Here is a 19844-nt window from a genome sequence, read left to right on the forward strand (position 1 = left end):
AAAACAGGGAACATAAGCTGGGAGCCCCATGGCAGGGATGAGGACAATCTTGGGCAGCCTCTAAGCTTGGGAAAGCCAAACTGGGCAGAAGACATTTTAGTAATAATCACAGAGCAGTTATTCAGATCCTCATTCACATCTCCTTTTAATAAAATATGATGCATTTCATTCTGTCATCAAAGTGAAAAATCATTGCCCTTTGCTGGAAATTAATAACCTTTCAAATTAATAACCTTTGGGTAGGAAAATTGGTTTCTTTAATACCTCCCCTTGCACTTTTGTAGGTTTGTCATCTCTCTATCCTGCTGTCCCCTGAAGCCAAAATCCCAAGACTTATTGTTTGAGAAGCCTGAGTGACTTTATGCTCAGAAGGAATGATCGGGATCCTTAGTAATTAGGCTCACTTGAGTTCACTGCCCAAAAATGCTGGTTTGCCTCTCTGCCACCAGAGAGCCCACCTCTGGGCTGGAAGGGAGGATGAGGGCATCCTCCCCAGCTCTTGGCCTGAGCCCCCTCTGCCTCTGTGCTGGGTTCTCGTAGGTCAGTCTTCATCACGTCCCAGGGGAGAAATGGCCATTCTGCTGCACCTGCCCTCTGAGGTTCCCCAAAGCTACGATTCGTGCCTGCCTCCAGCACCTTCCAGTAACCTCACTAGCTGGAGCTCGGGCTATCCCAGAGCTGCCAGAGGTGGAACAGATGCCAGGCTAAGCATTGTCTCCAATCTTACATTCCAGAGCCAGCTGGAAGAAGATCGAGAGTGGTTGAAACAAAGGAAGCACTGCAGGAGACAGAGACCAGATTCCTGCTTTTTAAAGAAGAAACAGATAAGGGCTGTCAGATTCGGCTGAATCACCCCGACACATTAGAGCAGTGTGGCTTCAACTCCTCTCTGCCCCTGGTGATGATAATCCACGGGTGGTCGGTAGGAAATGCTGACACGCCTTTTTTCTCTCTGCATTTACATTTTCTGCTTTTCTCCCTCGCGTGTCCAATTTTAATAGAAAGATAGAGAGCCAGTGATAACAACTTCATGCATAATATTTGTAAAGCACATTCTAATTTTCCAAGTACTTCCCCACACAGGATCTCATTGATTACCTCAATCCCATGAATAAGCAGGATAGGGAAAGTATAATTATCTCCACTATTCAGATAATAAAATGTGGCTCAAGGAGGTCACACAGCACATGAGGGCCCAAAAGTGACTGCAGTCTATGCAGGTAAATCTGCCTGTTTCACAAGAGGAAATAGGAAGCCAGAAGACATAGTCTCCCAATGAAATATTGTAACTATAACGTTTAAATGCAGCTGCAAATAACAGAAACCCAATTGGCAGTAGCTCAAATGAAACAAATTTGTTTCCATTTCACACAATAGCCTAGAGATATATAATCCAAAACTGGATAAAGGACTTTGGTCAATGAAGTCCTCAGGGACCCAGCTCATTTCCCACTACTCTACCATTCTTAGAGTACTGCCTTTGTCCTTATAGTCCAAGATGGCAGCCAGAGCACCAGCCATCACATCTTTATTCCAGGTAACACAGTGAATAAAAAGGTATACACAACAGAGTCAAAGAGCATGGTTTTTTTTAAAACAGTTATATTGATATATAATTCATATACCATTTAAATTCATCCATCCATTTAAAGTGTACAGTTCAATGGCTTTTGGTATAAAAGAGTAGTTTTTTTAGGTTAGTCACCCAGAAGCATCTGTAAAATGCTTCCAGTTACATCCATGAGCCATACCTAGATAGAAAGGTGACTGAGATATGTAGCCTCTTAGAGAAAGTGTAGCCTTTTAGGGATGCTAAAGACCCTGGACAAAGGGGAGAAAGAAGATTGTGGGCAATGAAGGAAATGAAACTAAGCAAGGACTTCTCTCCAAGAGGAAATTCTGCCTCCCTGGTTCCCAACCAACCCACGATTTGAAGCTTGGTTCACGACTTGAAACCTCCAGAGATTTAGTGATCTATTTCGTGACTTGGAAACCTTTCCCTGCCATCTACTTCAAAAATACTCTTGAAACCCTCATCTATCCTACCGTAGGAAGCAAAATAAGCCCATCTACCCACCTGCCACTCTTCCAACATTGATTCACTGAAAGCCTGCTCTGTGCAGGCTCATAGCCTTCCCATGTACAATACAGACCCGCACCTGGTCTTATGTTGTAATGGGGAGCCACATGATGTCACAGGGGTAGAGCCACGAGATGGGGTGCTTGCCACTGCTAGGGGGGAAAACAGAGACATCTGTAGCCTGCTAGCAGCTTCCGCCTAGGACTTAAAGGGCTCCCACCCTAGGGAAGTGTGACTGCCAAAAGTGGACAAAGATTCAAACCCAGAACCCTCGCACTCCAAGCTCACACCCTCGAAGACTCCCTTTGTCAGAGGGGTCCAATCGGGCCCCCGTTCCTAGCAGGCTTTAGCCTGCAATCCTCACTGCGGCTCTCTCCCGCTGGCCTAGGAGCTCAATCCATGTTTCTCTAAGACAAACAGAATAGGACACAGAGCGCAGAACGCTAAGAAGATGAAACCCGTTTTAAAGGAAACTAAAGATCAGCCGTGGAAAGCTCTCCCGTGGGAACCCTGGGGGAGGATAGGGGTTAGAAGGAGGCCAGTCACGGTAGAGAAGAGCATCCCATGTCTTCAACTGCTTTAGCCAAATGGACTTACCTTACAAGAAAAAAGAAAGAAGGCAGGAAGGAGGGAATGTATCGAGAGGACAGGTTTGGGGACCGGCAGAATTAGAAGCCAGAGGCACCAAGTCCGGATGTCTGCACACAATGGAATTAGCTCTCCCCACCCTCCCACACTCTCACCATGTTTTCTTCTCACACCCTGCCCCCTTCACCCTCCCTGCCTCAAACCTTGTGCTCCCCTCACCTTTCCCTGTCTCCTCACCCTCCCTGCGCCTCCTCACCCTCCCTACCTTCCCCCATCCCCCTGCCCCTTCAGCTTTCCCTGCTTTGTCCTCACCTTCCCTGCATCCTCTGACTCTCCCTGTCTCCCCCTTACCTCTCCCTGCCCTCCCCCACTTCACCTCCAGCAACGCCCAGCTGTTGGTAGCTCCTTCCACTCCCCCCCCCACTGCCGTGCTTTCTCTCCTCTTGGCCTTGGCTCAGCCCGTGCCTTCTGCCTGGAGCGTTCTTCTCCCTCTTCTGCTGAACAGCAGCCATTACACAGTAGGTGCTCCAAAAATATTTGTGAGCTGAATTCATGACTACATCAGTATCCTGTTCACAAACGGACCATGAAGACAGGACCGTTACCAGGGTCCTTCTCCAGAATGAACGCTTCATTCTTAAAATGCAGAAGGGCCTAGAACTACTCTCACTAGTGAGAGGAACAGCAGCAGCGGCCTCACTGGGTCACTAACTCTGAAGGTAGCTGCACATCCCTAACATTTACTGAGTGCTTGCTGCATGCCGGGCGCTGTTCTAAATGCTTCCTAGCGACTGACTGATCTCCTTTTCACGGCAGTGCTGGAGAAAGGCCACTACAGCTAGCCCCATTTTCCAGATGGGGAAAGTGGTGCACAGAAAAGTTAACAAAAGCTAACTAACTGGGAGAGTCGAGATTTGAACCCGAGGGGCTCTATCCACCTGGAAGGCACTGGCTGCATGTTCATAAGTGGTCAGTGGTCAGTGGCCAGTGCCTCTGACCCCAAGTGACCTGCCATGTCATCAGCATTGCTCTCCAGCCTGGAGAGCAGTCTTCAGGCACACCAGACTCCTCTCCCCACCGAACATCCCTCGGGGCCCTCTCATGATTGTGTGCCTCTGCACATGCTCTTCCCTCTACCTGGACCCCCCTAGACTCCCTGCCCCCACAGTCACCAGCCCACCCTCCTATTCATCCTTGCAGACACCAGTGTCATCTTTCCATGAGCCCATCAGGCGTGGCCTGCAAGTTGGTTCTCGAACAAAGAGCATACACAGAAAGATGCTCCATACACATAGATTGAGCTCCTGCTGTGTTCCAACTCAAAAGTGAGCAGATGCAGTGGGCAGGAGGAGAGCACAGGAGCTGGGATTCGGAGCTGTGGCCTAGCCGGCCTCCTGGAGCGGGGAGGGGTTAGAGCTGAGCCTCAAAGGATAGGTCAGCTTTCAGCTCCTGATTACATAGACTTTTCCATTATTTTAAGGCTCAGAAACTCTTAAAATAGGAGCATGTTAAGAGAATGGGTCTCGGTTGGAGGCCAGGGGTAGCCCCCAGGGGACATTTGGCAAAGCAGGCAGAGACATTTTTGGTTTTCACAGCTTGTGGGGGAGAGCGCTGCTGACACCTGCTTCATGGAGACCAGACATGCTGCTAGATAGCCTACGGTGCACAAACAGCCCCGTGACAGAAAGTATCTGGCCTAAAATGTCCACAGTGCCAAGGTCGAGAAATCCCACATTAAGCCCTTTCTTTTGGAAAGAAGGATCCAGCCTTCATTAGCCAAGAGTTGGGAAAGAAAAAAAAGACAAACAGAGAGAAAGATGAGACTAGTACAGTGCCCCCCACCCTGGGTCCCCTTTGGTTAAGCTGCCGACTTTGTGCCCCACCCCCACAGCTGGACGGCTTCCTGGAAAACTGGATCTGGCAGATGGTCGCCGCCCTGAAGTCTCAGCTGGCCCAGCCTGTGAACGTGGGGCTGGCTGACTGGCTCACCCTGGCCTACAGCCACTACACCGTGGCGGTCCGCAACACCCGCCTCGTGGGCCAGGAGGTGGCAGCTCTCATCCAGTGGCTGGAGGCAAGTCCTGCCCTGCCCTCCCTTCCCCTCTCCTTCCCTCCCCTCCCCTCCTTTCTGCCCCGGGGACTGAGAGAATTAAGCTGGTCTGGTAAGATCCCAGACAGGAGAACCACTCCACCAAGCTTGGAGGAATGGGATAGCACAGGTGGGATGAGACATTGGGGCTCCCTCAGACGTCATGCTTGAACCCCTATTTTGCAGAACTGTCTTCCCTCCCCCTCCCCCATCCACCACCTCTTTTATGCTCACTCCCTTGGATGTGCTAGCGGATCTGAACACACCCATGTACCATCAAACCCTAAGAAATGAACAGGAGCACCATGTAGGGCATTCATATCCTAGTAAAGACAGGTAGGGTGGGGATGGGGACCAACATCACCAGGCCGGGCCCCAGGTAGCTGAGTCTGAAAGGTGGGTGCCAGCAAGGTGAGAAACCAGTCTGGCTCAGGAGGCTAAATTAAGCATCTCCTCTACCACCTGGGGCCAAGAATAAGGGGGACCCCGAGAACAAGCAGGACCCATACAAGGTTTCTGTCCAGCAGCTCTCCTTCTAACCATCTTGCCTCTGTCTTCCAGGAATCTGCTCAGTTTTCTCGAAGCAATGTTCATCTAATTGGGTACAGCCTGGGTGCCCATGTCTCAGGATTCGCTGGCAGTTACATGCGCGGAAAGCACAAGATTGGGAGAATTACAGGTAACCGTGCCCACAACCAATGACGGCATAGGGGTGTGGGGCCCCGCTTCCCTAACGTCCCGGAATTACCATGCACCCAGCCTCCTTCACACTGCTGCAAGCATGACCGCTGCCCTAGACTGCTGTCCCTCAAGAATTCAGAGTAAATCACAGCCCCAACTCCTATTGTCTTTCCTCCAATGGGTGCCTCTCATAGTCATGCAAAGAGGACCTGAAAAGTAGACTTTCTATATACTTTTTACCAGGAAAGAGTTTATTTTCAACTTATAGTTTAAAAAGCCCAATATGAGCAAGATGAAGGATCACGCCCGAAATTTGTTAATATCAACCACGTCTGTGCCTCAGTTTCCACATTTGTGGAACACATGGGTCTTACCCTGGGACTCATTTGGTTTGAAGGAGGGGGCTCCACACTGACTTGGAAATGGCTCCAGATACCCAGTAAGTGCTGGGGATGTGCAAGAAGGCCTTTCCTCCCAGGCTTCCTTGACACCAACCTCATCCCCCGATGCTACCTCACAGTTGTGTTTGGAAGATCACACTTGAGGGGGCTATTCCCCAGCCAAGTCCCCAAGGTGCACAGATAGCCACAGTGTAACACTCAGAAAGCCCAGGGACACCTGGATGGTACAGATGGTTAAGCATCCATCTCTTGGTTTTGGCTCAGGTTGTGATCTCAGGGTCATGACATGGAGTCGCACATCAGGCTCTGTGCTCACTGCAGAGTCTGCTTAAGATTTTCTCTCCTTTTCCCTCTGCCCCTCCCCCTGGGACTTGCACACAGGCGCTCTCTCTCTAAAAATAAATAAATATATATTTTAAGAGAGAAGGGAAGGAAGGAAGGAAGGAAAGAAGGAATAGGGAGAGAGGGAGGGAGGGAACCAGCCACCCAGCCAAAGCCCTTCTCAGGGTAGTGTTCCAGAGTTCCGGGACTCTCCTCTCAAGGCTGTCTTCCTGTAGTCTCAAGCTTCCATGACACTAGGTCTTTCTCTACTTCATGAACACACCATGGCCTCCTGTGCTTCTGGGCCTTACATGTCCTTTTCCCTTTACATGAAATATATATATTTTTTAAAGACTTTATCCATCTATTTGAGACAGAAAGAGAGCACGAGAAGGGGGAGAGGGAGAGGCAGGCTCCTTGCTGAGTGGGGAGCCTGATGCAAAGCTCAATCCCGGGACCCCGAGATCATTACCTGAGCCAAAGTTGGACACTCAACCAACTGAGCCACTCCTATGCCCCTTGCCTGGAATATCTTACCACAACTTATGCCCCCAGATCCAGCCTACCTAACAAACTCCTACTCATCCTTCAAGATGAGTTAAACATCACTTCACAAGCTAAAACAATTCAAAGGAAATTTAAGATGAATGACGTTGTTGTGACTTTTCATTTTATAAAGGAGATTTATTTATTTATTTATTTTAGAGATAGAGAGAGGGGAGAGGGGCAGAGGGACAGAGAGAATCTCAAGCAGATTCCCCGCTGAACATGGAGCCCAACTCGGGGCTCAATCCCACAACCCATGAAATCATGACCTGAGGCGAAACCAAGAGTTGGATGTTCAACCACCTGAACCACCCAGGTGTCCCATGATCCCATTTTATCAAGTAAGAACATTTGGGGCAGTTAATATCTACGATTACCATTACTTCATCAAAGGAGAGGTTGGTTTTAATGTTAAAAAAAAAAAAGAAAAGAAATATGGCAGACATTTATATGAAAGAAAGAAATATGTCATTATGAGAAATCACTTTCTCATTCTTTTTTTTTCTTTAACCTTGCCGGGAACTGGGGAGACTTGGTTCATGGGCCAGTATGTGCACCCCCCCAGGAATGTTTATCCAATTATGGTTATATGGTTATCACTATGGTTATAATGGTTATCACAGAAGGCCCATCCCTGAGGAACTTCCTAGAAGGCTGAGTCAGAATCTCAGAGGGGCGGCACCAGGCCCAGCACCCTCTCCGCTCTGTCTTGTGTCATGGGCCACATCAGGCGTTATTAGCCAGGCCCACTCATGACAGAAGCAGCGGGACAGCTAATTACTCCTGTCATCTCCTCCTCAGCCCCATGAAGAACGGAATATAAATCACACCAAGACATCTTTCGTTTGTAACTACAGATGAGAGCTGGAGACAGGCGCTCGCTGCCCCTGTCAATTCCTTCACCCCCATCAGGGATGGAAGCCAGGCTGATGTGGGACATCAAAGAGTCTTCCAGAGAGGGTGAAGGAAGATAGACAGAGGAAAACCCTTGAGAGCAGAAATACTCCTTGTATTTGTGGACGCCAGCCAGCCCGGAGCTGCCTCTAGTCTCGCACACACACATCTGTCACTCGACCAGAGCTCGGAGCAGTCCTATTCGCTCAGAACGTTTTCACCAGGGAACAGTCATGTCCCAAGGCTGTTTTGGACATTCCAATGAGATGACATTGGTGTGGGAGCCGAGCCAGCTTGTTTAGGGAACTTAGGGACAACGTATAGGCAAATAAATTCCTTCTCTGATGGGTAGGTTAGAACTACTTAGAATAAGCACAGTGGCTTTTTGTATGCAAACAGATGCTCTTGAAAGTAGCTTGAGAGGTACTTAAAATTGATTTGCTTAAATAAATCAAGCATTTCCTCATAACCTTATTTCTACCGTTGGATAGTTCCTGCAGACCTCTTTCCCCATAGATAATGTGCAGCCCGTGTCTAATTTTCGGCACCATGAATTACTGTGGTTTTACTGTGAAAAGGTTATAGCAAGATTTTCTAGAGAAAGATTATCCCTGAGGATTTTTTTCTTCCTGCTAGCTCATGAATGTGTAATAACATCAGAAAGCTAAAAGGAGCTTTCTGCTTTCTTCCCCTTGCTCCCACCTAACACTTACCCTTGCTTTCCCGGTTAGGACTGGATGCCGCGGGCCCTTTGTTTGAGGGATCTTCGCCCGACGACCGTCTTTCACCAGATGATGCCAATTTCGTGGACGCCATTCACACCTTCACCCGGGAGCATATGGGCCTGAGTGTGGGCATCAAACAGCCCATAGCACACTATGACTTCTACCCCAATGGGGGCTACTTCCAGCCTGGCTGCCACTTCCTAGAGCTCTACAAACATATTACCAAGCACGGCTTAAATGGTGAGTATGATGGCCCAGGGGTGAGAGCCAGCCTGCACTGGCTCCATCCCCCACACGTACACATGGCCCCCAAGACCCAGTGAAGCGCCAACTCTGCAGGACTCTGGGAAGGGTTCGGGAATCCAGGGTGAATGCTCACCAAGCCGACTCAGAGGGAGAGCTTGTGAGAGAGTGGGTAAGGGCTGGGGTCCCTCCAGCAGGCCCTCCTCTTAACTAGCAGTGGTCCTCGGAGCTCACGCTCTGACAATGAGCCGGGGGCACCACCGGGAATCCCTACTTCTTCGCCCCTCCCAACGAAGTCTGTCCAGGGGTACTGGCCCTTCTGGAAGTGGAGTCCTGGTGCCTGCGGTTATTTCTCCTTCTCCAAAAGTTTCCTCACCCGGGAGGCTTCCTCTGTTCTGGGCCACACAAGGATGCACTTAACAGATCCTTGATCTTTAGCTTCTTGATCCTTGGATTGACCAGAGTGGGAGTAGCTCTTCCAGTCCTGGAAGCTTTAATCAGCTGGTCCTACAGGACCTTACTGGAATTCTTCCAGTTCAAAGTTCAGTTCTAAACCTGTCTTTGTCATTTCCTTTATCTTGGGGCAGGAACTGGATTTCGGCATTATCTGGGCTGTGATCCCACTTCTCTCCCACATCCTAGACTGAAATATTGACACGCCCATTGACCACATGCCCAAGATTAAAGGACAAGCCTGTCGCAAAAAATCATACGTTCCATGGGTGTTCTAAATCTCTCATTATTATAAAATATCATCCTGATGAAAACATGTCAACTCACACTAAGCCAACTGGAGACCCTGCCCCACGTACTTCCTTCTCACCTCCATCATCCAAAACCGAGCTGAGAATACGCTCCCCTGTGATTACATCACCACCTTCACCTCTCCAGTATCAGAATGACCTTCAAACTCAACATCATCCCATTTTGGCTGGACTCCCAGCCTTCCACCCACCCACACCTGAGAGAACCTTCTGCGAACTTCCTCTCATCATTCCTCACATGCCCCTCACGTCAGGGCCTGTTCCATCCCGGCTAACCAACCAGCCCTCCTCCCAGATCCACTCCCTCCCAGAGCTCCACACAGGCCTGGTATTGAGTAACTAGTTGCCTGACCAACACATCTCTGTTAGTGCCATTTGCTTTTTTGTGCTAACCTTCCAAGTGGTGGAACCGGGTACGTTTATTTTGCTCGCCCAGCCCTAGTGTGGTTTTTCTCACTTTTCTTCACCTTTAAGTTTAAAAAGCGATCCCAGGGGTGCCTGGGTGGCTCAGTGGGTTAAGCCACTGCCTTCAGCTCAGGTCGTGGTCTCAGGGTCCTGGGATCGAGCCCCACATCGGGCTCTCTGCTCAGCGGGGAGCCTGCTTCCCCCTCTCTCTGCCTGCCTCTCTGTCTATTTGTGATTTCTCTCTCTGTCAAATAAATAAATAAATAAATAAAATCTTCAAAAAAAATAAAAGCAATCCCATTCTGGGGTAGTACTTGCAAAGCATCTGCCCAGAATGTAATCTGGTGACTGCTTTGCCAACCCAACCCCTCCTAGGTGAGCTGGAATGAGTTAGTGAACGCTTCTGAAGCTCAGTTTTCTCACTTTCAACAGCTGCCTGAGTGGGCCGTGGTGAGATTCAGGAAGCGCGTGCAGGAAAGTACTCAGCATAGGACCTGCCTTATAGTCGGTGCTCAACAAGCGCAGCCCTAGACCAAGAGCGAGCTGTTGGATCTCGGCATTTAGGCTTCAGACTCTGGGAGAAATAGCTTTTGGCAAAGTTACCTACATTAGGTGAAAGTACAGCATAGGTACCTTGTGGTGGTTCTTGTGGTGGTTCTTCAACATCCTTGAGGATAATTTATTAAAGATTAGATTAAGATTTGGAGAGTTTTTTTTTAAAAAGTCAAAAATTCACAGTAGATAAACTTCCTAACCCTGCTGTTTGGGGTTAGGCCCAGGTAGACCTGGTCACTAGAATTATCCTTCTAGAAGCCAATCCCCTTGCTGGTTTTACAGGCCGGTTACCCAACGGAGGCAATAGCAGCTTTAGGACAGAGGGCAGACGTTGTAGGAGAGGATTGAGCTTTCACTAGACCATTAACTGAGCCCCAAGAGTACCTTGGCTCTCATTTACGTAGCGTGGTTAACCAAAGAGTCATCCCACACAAGCCTGTTCCAGCTAATCCAACACAAGACATCAGCACTTGCACATTTTTAGTCATTTAAGACATAAATATTTTTTAAATAAATCGCACTACCCTGTGTTCTTAAATTATTCAGTATTTTCTTAGGAACTTAGGCTTCCAGTTAAAACACCCACGGTGCCTGGGGAGATGCCTCTATACCACGTGACTGAGAGCGGTCTACTCCTGGAGTTTCCACTCTCGGATTCCTTCCCACTGGGGCCGGAGGTCAGCCTCAGCAATCCCACCCCTCCTTCCCAATGTGCCGCTCATCTGCCCTGAGCACAGGACGATCCTTGGAGTGGAAGGTTCTCTGGAAAACAGAGGGGTGATAATGTCCTTCTTGCCCTGTGTTCCAGCCATCACTCAGACCATAAAATGCTCCCACGAGCGGTCCGTGCATCTCTTCATCGACTCCGTGCTGCACCCCAGCCGGCAGAGCACGGCCTACCAGTGCGGCGACATGGGCAGCTTCAGCCAGGGCCTGTGCCTGAGCTGCCGGAAGGGTCGCTGCAACACGATGGGTTACCACATCCGCCAGGAGTGGCAGGGCAAGAAGCACAAGAAGCTCTTCCTCGTCACACGCGCCCAGTCCCCCTTCAAAGGTGAGTGCGGGTGGCCCCCAGGGCAGCAGATCGGCCCAAGCTTCCCTCTGCTCTCTCAGGGGTCCTGAAACCACAGATTCCTGACGGCGACATCGGCACAGCCTCTCTCTCTGTTCATTCCCAAGAGTGTGTCCACCTGGCTGCCAAGCACCAGGTGGGAGAAACCTAGATACTTTCTGGAAGGATCCTTGCGTGAGCCTCTCTTGATCCACTTTCACGGTCCCCTAGGATGTTAGATCCGGAAGGCCCTGACCAGCAGTTCCCTCCATCACCCAAGTCTCACTGAGCAGGGACCTGGAGGCGCCTTCAAACCCCAGCTGGAACCCACGGCTTTCCAGCTCGGCTCACAGCCTGCATGAAAGAAGGAGCCTCTGGGCTATGTTTGGGGTTCCTCGTTTCCTCTCAAATCTGGATCCACTGTTCTTACAGGGTATCACTGTCTTATTGAGACCCTCCAGAGTTGAAGTTTGGCTTCCAACTTTCCTCATCAGATCCTTAACCTCGGGGCAGAAACCGAGCCCCGGACCCTCTCTGGGTTGAACCAGAGGTCGGAGCTGTGTCTCTTCCGGGGCTGAAGCCAACGGAGAATTTCTCCCCCAAAGCCCGAGTCCTCCAGGAGACAACAAGCTGACATCTGCTGCCGTTACCATTTCTGTCTAATCTTTTCAGCGGCCCCGAGTGATTTAGCAGCTCACTGTCTCACTGCGCATGCTCGCGGCGCCGGGAGGAGCTGCGCTGTTTGATTCTTACCGCCCAGAATATTTGTAGCTGCAGAAGGTGATCGTGTCGTCAACCCCACTTTGCATTTGCACAGCGTTTTATACATCAGACTCGGCCATCACCTCTTCGCGGCCCCCACAACAGGCAAGCAAGGCTGGCTGAGGGGGTAATGATCTCACCTTCTAGAGGAGGGAAGGGCAGCTTGGGTGGAGTGACCCGTCCACGGCCACACAGTCTGGAAGGAGGCCAACAACCAGGTGCATCCGACTCCCGGTCTGGGTTCCTTTTATTACCACACTCACAAGTTCAAGTTCCCAGGCGACTTGTTTTTTAAGCACAGGATTCCTGTTTATTTGAACTTGTGCTCCCTGGCCAGATTTCCCTTCCCTGAAGCCCAGGAATGACAGAAATCTGCTGTGGGTGGCTGATCGCTTCTGAGAGCATCACAGTGAAGGTGGATCCTTCCTGCCTGACGGGCCAGTGGGTCCCCTCTGCCGTCTGCCCCTTTGGGGTGGAGGAGAAGGTACCATCTGAAATCAGCTGAGGGAATTTGGAAGGGCTCCCGCCTCAGGGAGCTCCCCCTCAGCAGCCTGCCAATTAGACACTCATTTGGGTTAACCAGCTCCTCTTTTAAATGGCAAAGCTGCCTGGAGTGATTAAGCCCCTCCGATAAGCACATTTCACTGTCTCTGCTTTAAATCGTGGAATGTTAGCATTTCTAGACGCTGTTCTACCCTGCCATTTCACAGACGCAGACACCCAGGCCCAGCTGGGGAAAATCATTTGCCCAGGGACACAGAGTGAATTCTTGGCAGAGTCAGCATTTAGACCCAGGCCTCCAAACTAGCTGAGGGATTGATTTCCTCCCCACTTCAGGAAACTGCCCCTTGTCTATTGGTGGAGGTGAAGGAGGGAGGAGAAAAGAAGGGGGAGGTTTTGAGATCAGCTGGGAAGAAAGGAGACTACTTTTCACCTTCCACGCCTTGCGGGTATTCTGAACTGAGGAGCTTGGTAGGGCTGGAGGACATCTGCTGGGGGCTTGGAGATGGGGAGAAAGGGCAAGCAAGCATGTCGGGAAGAAGGAGGGGGAAAAAAGACCAACAGGTACACTCAGTCTGACTTCCTCCCTTTTGCCAAGGACCCAGATGCCCGACTACCACAAGCCACTGGTGTGAACTCACGGGGGTCTCTTTCCTATGAAGGAGGACCAGAGAACTGCATTTGCCTGCGCCATCCACCCCAGCAGCTACAAAAAACCAATGTGTCCATCCAGTCATTTATTTTTCAAACAGAAATTGAGCCAGAGTAGTCAGAGTCCCTACTTCATGGGGGCTCACTGAAGACCAGCGCCCCTCCCCAACATGTATATGCTCAGCACCATCCCAGGAAGACAGGCAGGGAGTCCCTTGGAGACAACACTCGGGTGTCTTTATTGTCAATGACTCATCTCACTCCAGATACTTCTGATGAGCATGGCCCTCTGAGTCAGGACTGCCTGAAACTGGTCAGAACCCATCTCAGCCCCTAACAGAGGTTCCCGGGCTGAGCTGTGGCCCACATTGCCCCCTCCTCTTCTCGGCGCCTTCCAAATTCCCCCCCATTCTGCTTCAGTCCTTCCAGTGAGCAAAACCCTAATCTGTTCACCAGTGGGGAGTAGCATCCCAGGAGTCACATCAAGCTGCCCTGGGTATGGCCGGAAATTATCCCTGGGTGAGACTCTGCCCGTTTGGGAACAGCGGCTCAGGGGTTGCTGCAATCTGGATAACGCTGTGTTGCCCAGTATGGTGGCTGTGGCTAGTTACATTACTGGGAATTACATGCAATCAAACATTGGCTTCCCCAGTCAACTTGCCACCTTTCAAGTGCTCAGATATGTGGCTGCCATATTGGAGAGCAGAGAAATGGATCTCTTCCATCATCACAGAAAGTTCTGGTGACGGTACTGGCACAAGGCCTTTAATCTAGGTCCCCATAACTACACCTTTCTCTACCCATCCACTATCATGATCATCTCTGACTTGGGCCCTCCAAGCCCATTTCACTGGCATTTGATGAATACTTGCAGATTCTTAAAAGAAGAGACTTGCCCGGCCCTGGTTTCAGAGAACCTATAATTCATATTTTTTAAGAACATCTAATTGTATGATATATTTTAGTGCCGAGTCTGGCTGGGCAAGATAAACACGGCCTCCCGATTGTAGCTCCACAAAGGGTGACTAACTTAGCCCTCATTCCTCTGGCTCCAAGGATATTTCAACGAAACCATCAAAGAGTCTGCGCCCACTGGGCCGGTAGCACAAGGCAGTTTTTGCCCACTTCTATTTTCCCTGTCCCAGGAAGAGCCTTCACCAGTCTGGGAGCCTGTTTTTTAAAAACACGTCACATTAGGTAATTTACGTATTACCTAGGGAACGTATCCATCCTGAGGGAGACCTGCTTAGTGAACACCTTATCTAATTAACCCTCCAGCAGTGGGATGAGGCCACTCAGAGCAGAAGGAAGTGACATTTATGGGGACCTATTCTGTCCAGGCTCCCCACTGAGTATGTTGTTACAAACTAGCTCCTTTATCGTATAATCCTCACAACAACCGAGATAGAGACAGAGGGACAGAGACTGAGATGGGTCCGGGTGGGGACTGATGCTGGTGGGTTTTCCAATGAATAAATTGAGACTTGGAGAGTTTACAACTTCCGCAAGTCACACAGTCTGTGAGCAGCAAATGTAATGTTGGACCCCAGGTTTCTCTGGTTCTCTGGTTCACGGCCCTTGTTCTTGCACTCCACGGGTAGTAGAGACAGCACAGGCTTGAGATTGGGAATAGGGCGCGTCCAGAATTTGGCTTTGCTGCCAACCTCATACGTGACCTTGACCTAGTGACAAAACCCATGCGGGTCTGTTTCTTCAGCCACAGAGTGATGGTGTGTGGATGAGTGTGGGCGCGAACCAGCCCCTGGGGGTGCAGCTCAGAACCGTGCCTGGTCAGTTCAGCACATAGGAAAGGAAAAGGTGTCCCTGGGTTAACACCTTCTAGAAGCTGGGCACTTTAATATATGCTGTCCCATTGCATCACATTCTCACGACCCCCCTATTAGAGTCCTCTTGATGCCCATTTTACACATGAGGAAATGGAGCTTCAAAGAGGCTATGAGGGCTCATGACCACACAGTGGTAGGTGGTAGAGAAAGGACTCAGCTGAGGGCTCCTGTTGTCCTCCCACATGAAGCACCTATGGGCACAAACAGCAGGCAGCATGATGCCAGTCAGCACAACACTCCTTACCACACACACACATACACACACACTCCCCCAATCTCACCCCCAGCAGAAAAGGCAACTGCCCACAGAAGCGGCAAGCATCCAATCCCCTGACATCAGGGTGTAGGGGAGGAAAATTTTTTCTCTACCCTTTCTTTTGGTTGGCCTGTTAATTAAGTTGACATAAAACAGCTCAACAGGAGAAAATGTTAATTTCATGTGTATTAGAGCCTCACAGAGCCGTGAGAGGTTCAAAGAAGTCAGGCAGTTGAAGCCTACCTGCCATCCTGAGCTAAAGAGAAGGAGGTGGGGCTGTGGGGCTTCAGAGAGAAGGAAGTTAATTCACAGGAAGAAGAAAAGAGCCAAGGTTTGGGAAACAAATGTTCGTCACACTATGCAGAGACAATGCAACACAGAACGGAGTCAACACACAGGCCTGAAGCCCCCCACCCCCCCCCCAGCCCCCCCATCTCCCACCCCCCACTTACCACCCTCATCACCCAGACTCTGCAGCTCTCTGTGGCAGGAACTGTCTCCCTGGACTAGGCCCCTATCTAAATTCTTAGAGGCAGATGAGTGGGAGGCAAAAAGCTCTCTCCGAGTCTTCGAGTCCTTGACTTTCTTCCACTGAAAATACCCCCATGTGCAATTGGGAGACGCTCACTCTGAAGCACTTGATGGGGTGTCTCATGGTACTGTGAAACCCAACTGCAGCCACCAACATGAGCTCAGAGCTGCACAATATACCTGCTTCCAACACACCTGCTCCTGCCGTCCCTCCTCCAGCCTCCCTGGGTGCTGGCCCCCTGGTGGGGTAACCCCTCACGGTGCCATCTTCAGGCTCAGTGTCAGGTCCGAAGCCTCCCTCTCGAGTTAGAGGCATCTCACGTCTAGGAACCAGCCCTCAGTGTGGCAAGACAACATAAGAGATCTCATTCCTCCCATCTTCATGAAAGAAAATCGATACGCTGAAAGAAAAAGGCCTCTTTGACGTTTGCAAAGAAAATCATAATATCTCCCAGAGCCAATATCTAATGATCTGGAGTCATTTTTTTTTCCATGAGACAAAAAGAAGGAGGAGGAGGAGGAAGAGGAGAAGAAAAAGAAGGAGAAACAAAATATTCTCTTTTCATAAATTCCACTAAGCCAATGTCTACTGTGGCTGGCTTATAAAAAGAACTTAAGTGGTGCCAGTGGGGTTTCCACGAGATCAGAATCCGGGGCTTTTAGGGAGACTCTATTTGAGAAGAATCTCCAGAGACCTCCCATCTCTGCTCTAGGTGGCATTTGCCTGATCTCATTCAGGGTTAATGGACTGTTTCATGCTCTTTATCTTTAAGACCTAAAATAACTTCTCCTGCCCGAACCGAGGAATGCACTGGGCTGTCCCCTCCGCAGTCACAGGATCCAAAGCATTTTTCCTAAATCATTTTTGAAAATCCTTACTAAACATGTCATGAGGGAAAGTGAGCAAAATGACTCCTGCTTTTTTCCTTAATCTTTGTAACAGCATCATTGGCTGGGGGGGGGAAGGGGAGGGGCCAGGGAGTGGGGGATGACAGGCAAATTGTCTCTTTTTCTTTTCAAGAAAAACACAAAAAATCCAAAATAAGAACATCTAGTTAGTTCTCCGTATGAAAGCCTCTTTTATATTTACAAAAATAATGCCATTTCAAGATTTCTCCCCCCAAAAGTGACTTCCCTAGTGCAGGTCATTTGGGACCACTGGTGCCACCAACCTGGTGAGTTCTACAGCTGGGCTCTCGCAGACACAAGGGTGCCCTCATCCCCTCACCCCTGTGCCCCTCCACAGCCCACATATCCTTCAGGAGTGCTTGGGAGGCCAGTGGACTCAGACTCCTGGCCACCCCTTCACCTTTGGGATTCCAACTTCCTGCACAGACCCCATCTTGGGAAGATAGTGCAGGAGGTCAGGTAATTCTCACTCAAAGGATGGAAGCTAAAGGGGTCCTGTCAAGCCGACCCTTGGATTTTACACCCTGCCCCAGAATTGTGCAACCGTGGCATCTCGGACGTGGGAATCCATCTCCGACTCACAAGTGAAGAACAAAGGAAGACAAAAACCCATCTCTGGCGCAGGGACCTGAGCCATTTATCCCCACTCGGGGGCTAGGCCTTCAGGGGACGGGCAGGAAGAATCTGCAGCAGCCATAGCCCAGGATGGATGTCAGCGGGTGAGACCCGCAAGGCACTTTGTCTCAGTGGCTTCCTTCCAGGAAGGTTTTGACAGCTGCCTTTCCTTGGGGACTGGGGGTTTGCTATTTGCTTTCAAAGAGCAGATGCGGCTTGCAGAACCAGGATCTCGGGAGACAGTGGAAAGGGGATTTTAGAATCAGACAGACACCTGGGTTCAAATTTGGCTCTGCCTGTAACACTCAGGGTGACCTTGGACCTGTGTCCAAATCTCCGCTTCCTTGTCTGACGTCCAGCAGAGTAACTGACATCCAAGGTCTCTGGAGAAAACAGGACTCTGCTGGCCGGGGCCAGCTCAAGAGCATGGGTGGGACTCCTTCCAGCGGGTGGGCGGTACTAAGGAAACTAAGGAAACCGACAGGGCCTGCACCTTATCTAATCTCGTTCCGAGGACCAAAAAGGCCGAACATTTCGTGTATACGCTGGTGTATCCTAGGATCTCTGCAAGTGCCGACCCCCATTCACCGTTAGGTTCTTTAATGCAGCACACGTCCTGCCTTATCTTCACACAAAAGAACCAATAAAGACCCCTTAGGTGCCTGCTGCATGCTGGGACTTGTGCCGACAGGAGCATTCACACGACACCATGACTGCCCTGGGGAGAGAAGACATGGACGTGGATGCCCAGCCCACGAGACAAGAAGACAGAAGGGGACGAGAATCACAGAAGTGACTTAGCTTCCCAGCTACAAGCTCCTCTAAGTGGAGCACCGTGGGTTTTGGCCCCTTGTTTTCTATTCTAATACTTTTAAAAGCTTTTTCTTTTTCTAGCAAGAGTCTAGTTAGAATACAAGCATATTGTAGAAAACCCAGAACTTGCAGGAAAGCTTGAAGAAACATAAAAATGACCCCTCTCTCCTCTCCAGAGATAAGCACTGTTACATTTTATGAATCCCTTCCTGTGTATTCTGTTTTATAAAGTTGGTCTCATGTTAGCGATGCAATTTTATATCCTGGTTGTTGTTTGGGGCTTCCCCCCTCCCCTTCTTTCAGAAGGATTGAAATTGCTCCAAAAATATCTTTTAATGACTTCATAAGAGTAAATCACATGGTTGGGAATATGAACTCGGAATCAGCAGTCTCAAGTCTAATTGCAGCTTCCCCCGTTCTGAGCTGCACGACAATGGACAAGTTACTTAACTTTCCCCAAGCATCAGCTTCTGCATTTGTAAAATGATGCGAAGGGAAGATAAAGTGGGCATCTTATGAAGTTGTTGTGAAGAGAAAAGAGGTAATTACGTGATGCGACTGGCTCAGTGTTGGGGACACGATAAAAAGCTAAGTGGTAGTTCTCATGATTGACCTGATTAGTCAGTCCGTAGTCATTCTTCAACAGGTGAGTATCTCAGGTGTTGCTGATTTATTTTTAGTTATACAGTTCAACAGTTCTGTTTTGACACTCTTGAACTTAAATCTCTGTCCATATTTCAACCTTTTCCTTAGGGTATATAAAGCTATGGTCCCAGGTACAAACACTTAAAAGTTCAAGTTCTAGAGGCTGGTGGCCCGGACTTATATCCCAGCTACACTACTTCCAGGCTGTGTGATACTGGGAAAGTCACCTAACTTCTCTGTGCTTCAGTTTCTTCCTCTCTAAAAGGAGGTGATGATTGTATCACCTGTTGTGAGGATTAAATGAGATAATAGGTGCAAAGTGCCTGGCACAGGTAAACAAAATAAATATTAGCCAGTGTTGGTTCATGCGTAATGCCAGTCGTCCTCTTTAACTCCTCTGTCCCTAACAGCTCTTAGCACTAGCCTGAGCACAGTAGACTTCCAATTCATACATAGGAAATTGGATTAAAATTGGTTGCTATGGGGGATCCTTTTTTTTTAAAGATTTTATTTATTTATTTGACAGATAGAGAGCACAAGTAGTCAGAGAGATAGGCAGAGAGAGAGGAGGAAGCAGGCTCCCCGCTGAGCAGAGAGCCCGATATGGGGCTGGATCCCAGGACCCTGGGATCATGACCTGAGCTGAAGGCAGATGCTTTAACCCACTGAGCCACCCAGGCGCCCCACTATGGGGGATTCTTGAGTGCTCTGCAAGATGCCTGCCTCCTTGTTAGGAGGTTACCTGAGGCCAGTCCTCCCACCCCCTCCTGTCCACATCTGACCCCCACCCCACACACCTATGGCTTTGTTTTCGGAAGGACCTTTCCTTTTGCCTCTGTTCAACTTACAACACTGTCTGCCTGCGACAGGGTTCTCTTGATACACCCCAAAGCATATACAGCCTCTCAGAGGCTTCTGGGATGTTAGGCCAGAGTCCCTGTCCCCATCACTGCCAGCCAGGGTGGAGGGAC

At 49.6% G+C, this 19844-nt stretch overlaps 1 protein-coding gene across 2 annotated transcripts in view; it reads left to right on the forward strand.

The window, feature by feature from the left end:
* The window catches only part of LIPC (lipase C, hepatic type), a 128554-nt gene that overhangs the window by 99234 nt on the left and 9476 nt on the right, over nt 1-19844 (forward strand). For both annotated transcript variants that reach the window (XM_046009802.1, XM_046009801.1), the window contains exons 2-6: nt 735-922; nt 4560-4742; nt 5319-5436; nt 8332-8565; nt 11101-11346. In XM_046009802.1, coding sequence (XP_045865758.1) covers nt 735-922; nt 4560-4742; nt 5319-5436; nt 8332-8565; nt 11101-11346 — 969 coding nt within the window. The remainder of the gene's footprint in view (nt 1-734; nt 923-4559; nt 4743-5318; nt 5437-8331; nt 8566-11100; nt 11347-19844) is intronic.

The sequence above is a fragment of the Meles meles genome, chromosome 6, assembly GCF_922984935.1.
Source record: "Meles meles chromosome 6, mMelMel3.1 paternal haplotype, whole genome shotgun sequence".
Lineage (NCBI taxonomy): Eukaryota > Metazoa > Chordata > Mammalia > Carnivora > Mustelidae > Meles > Meles meles.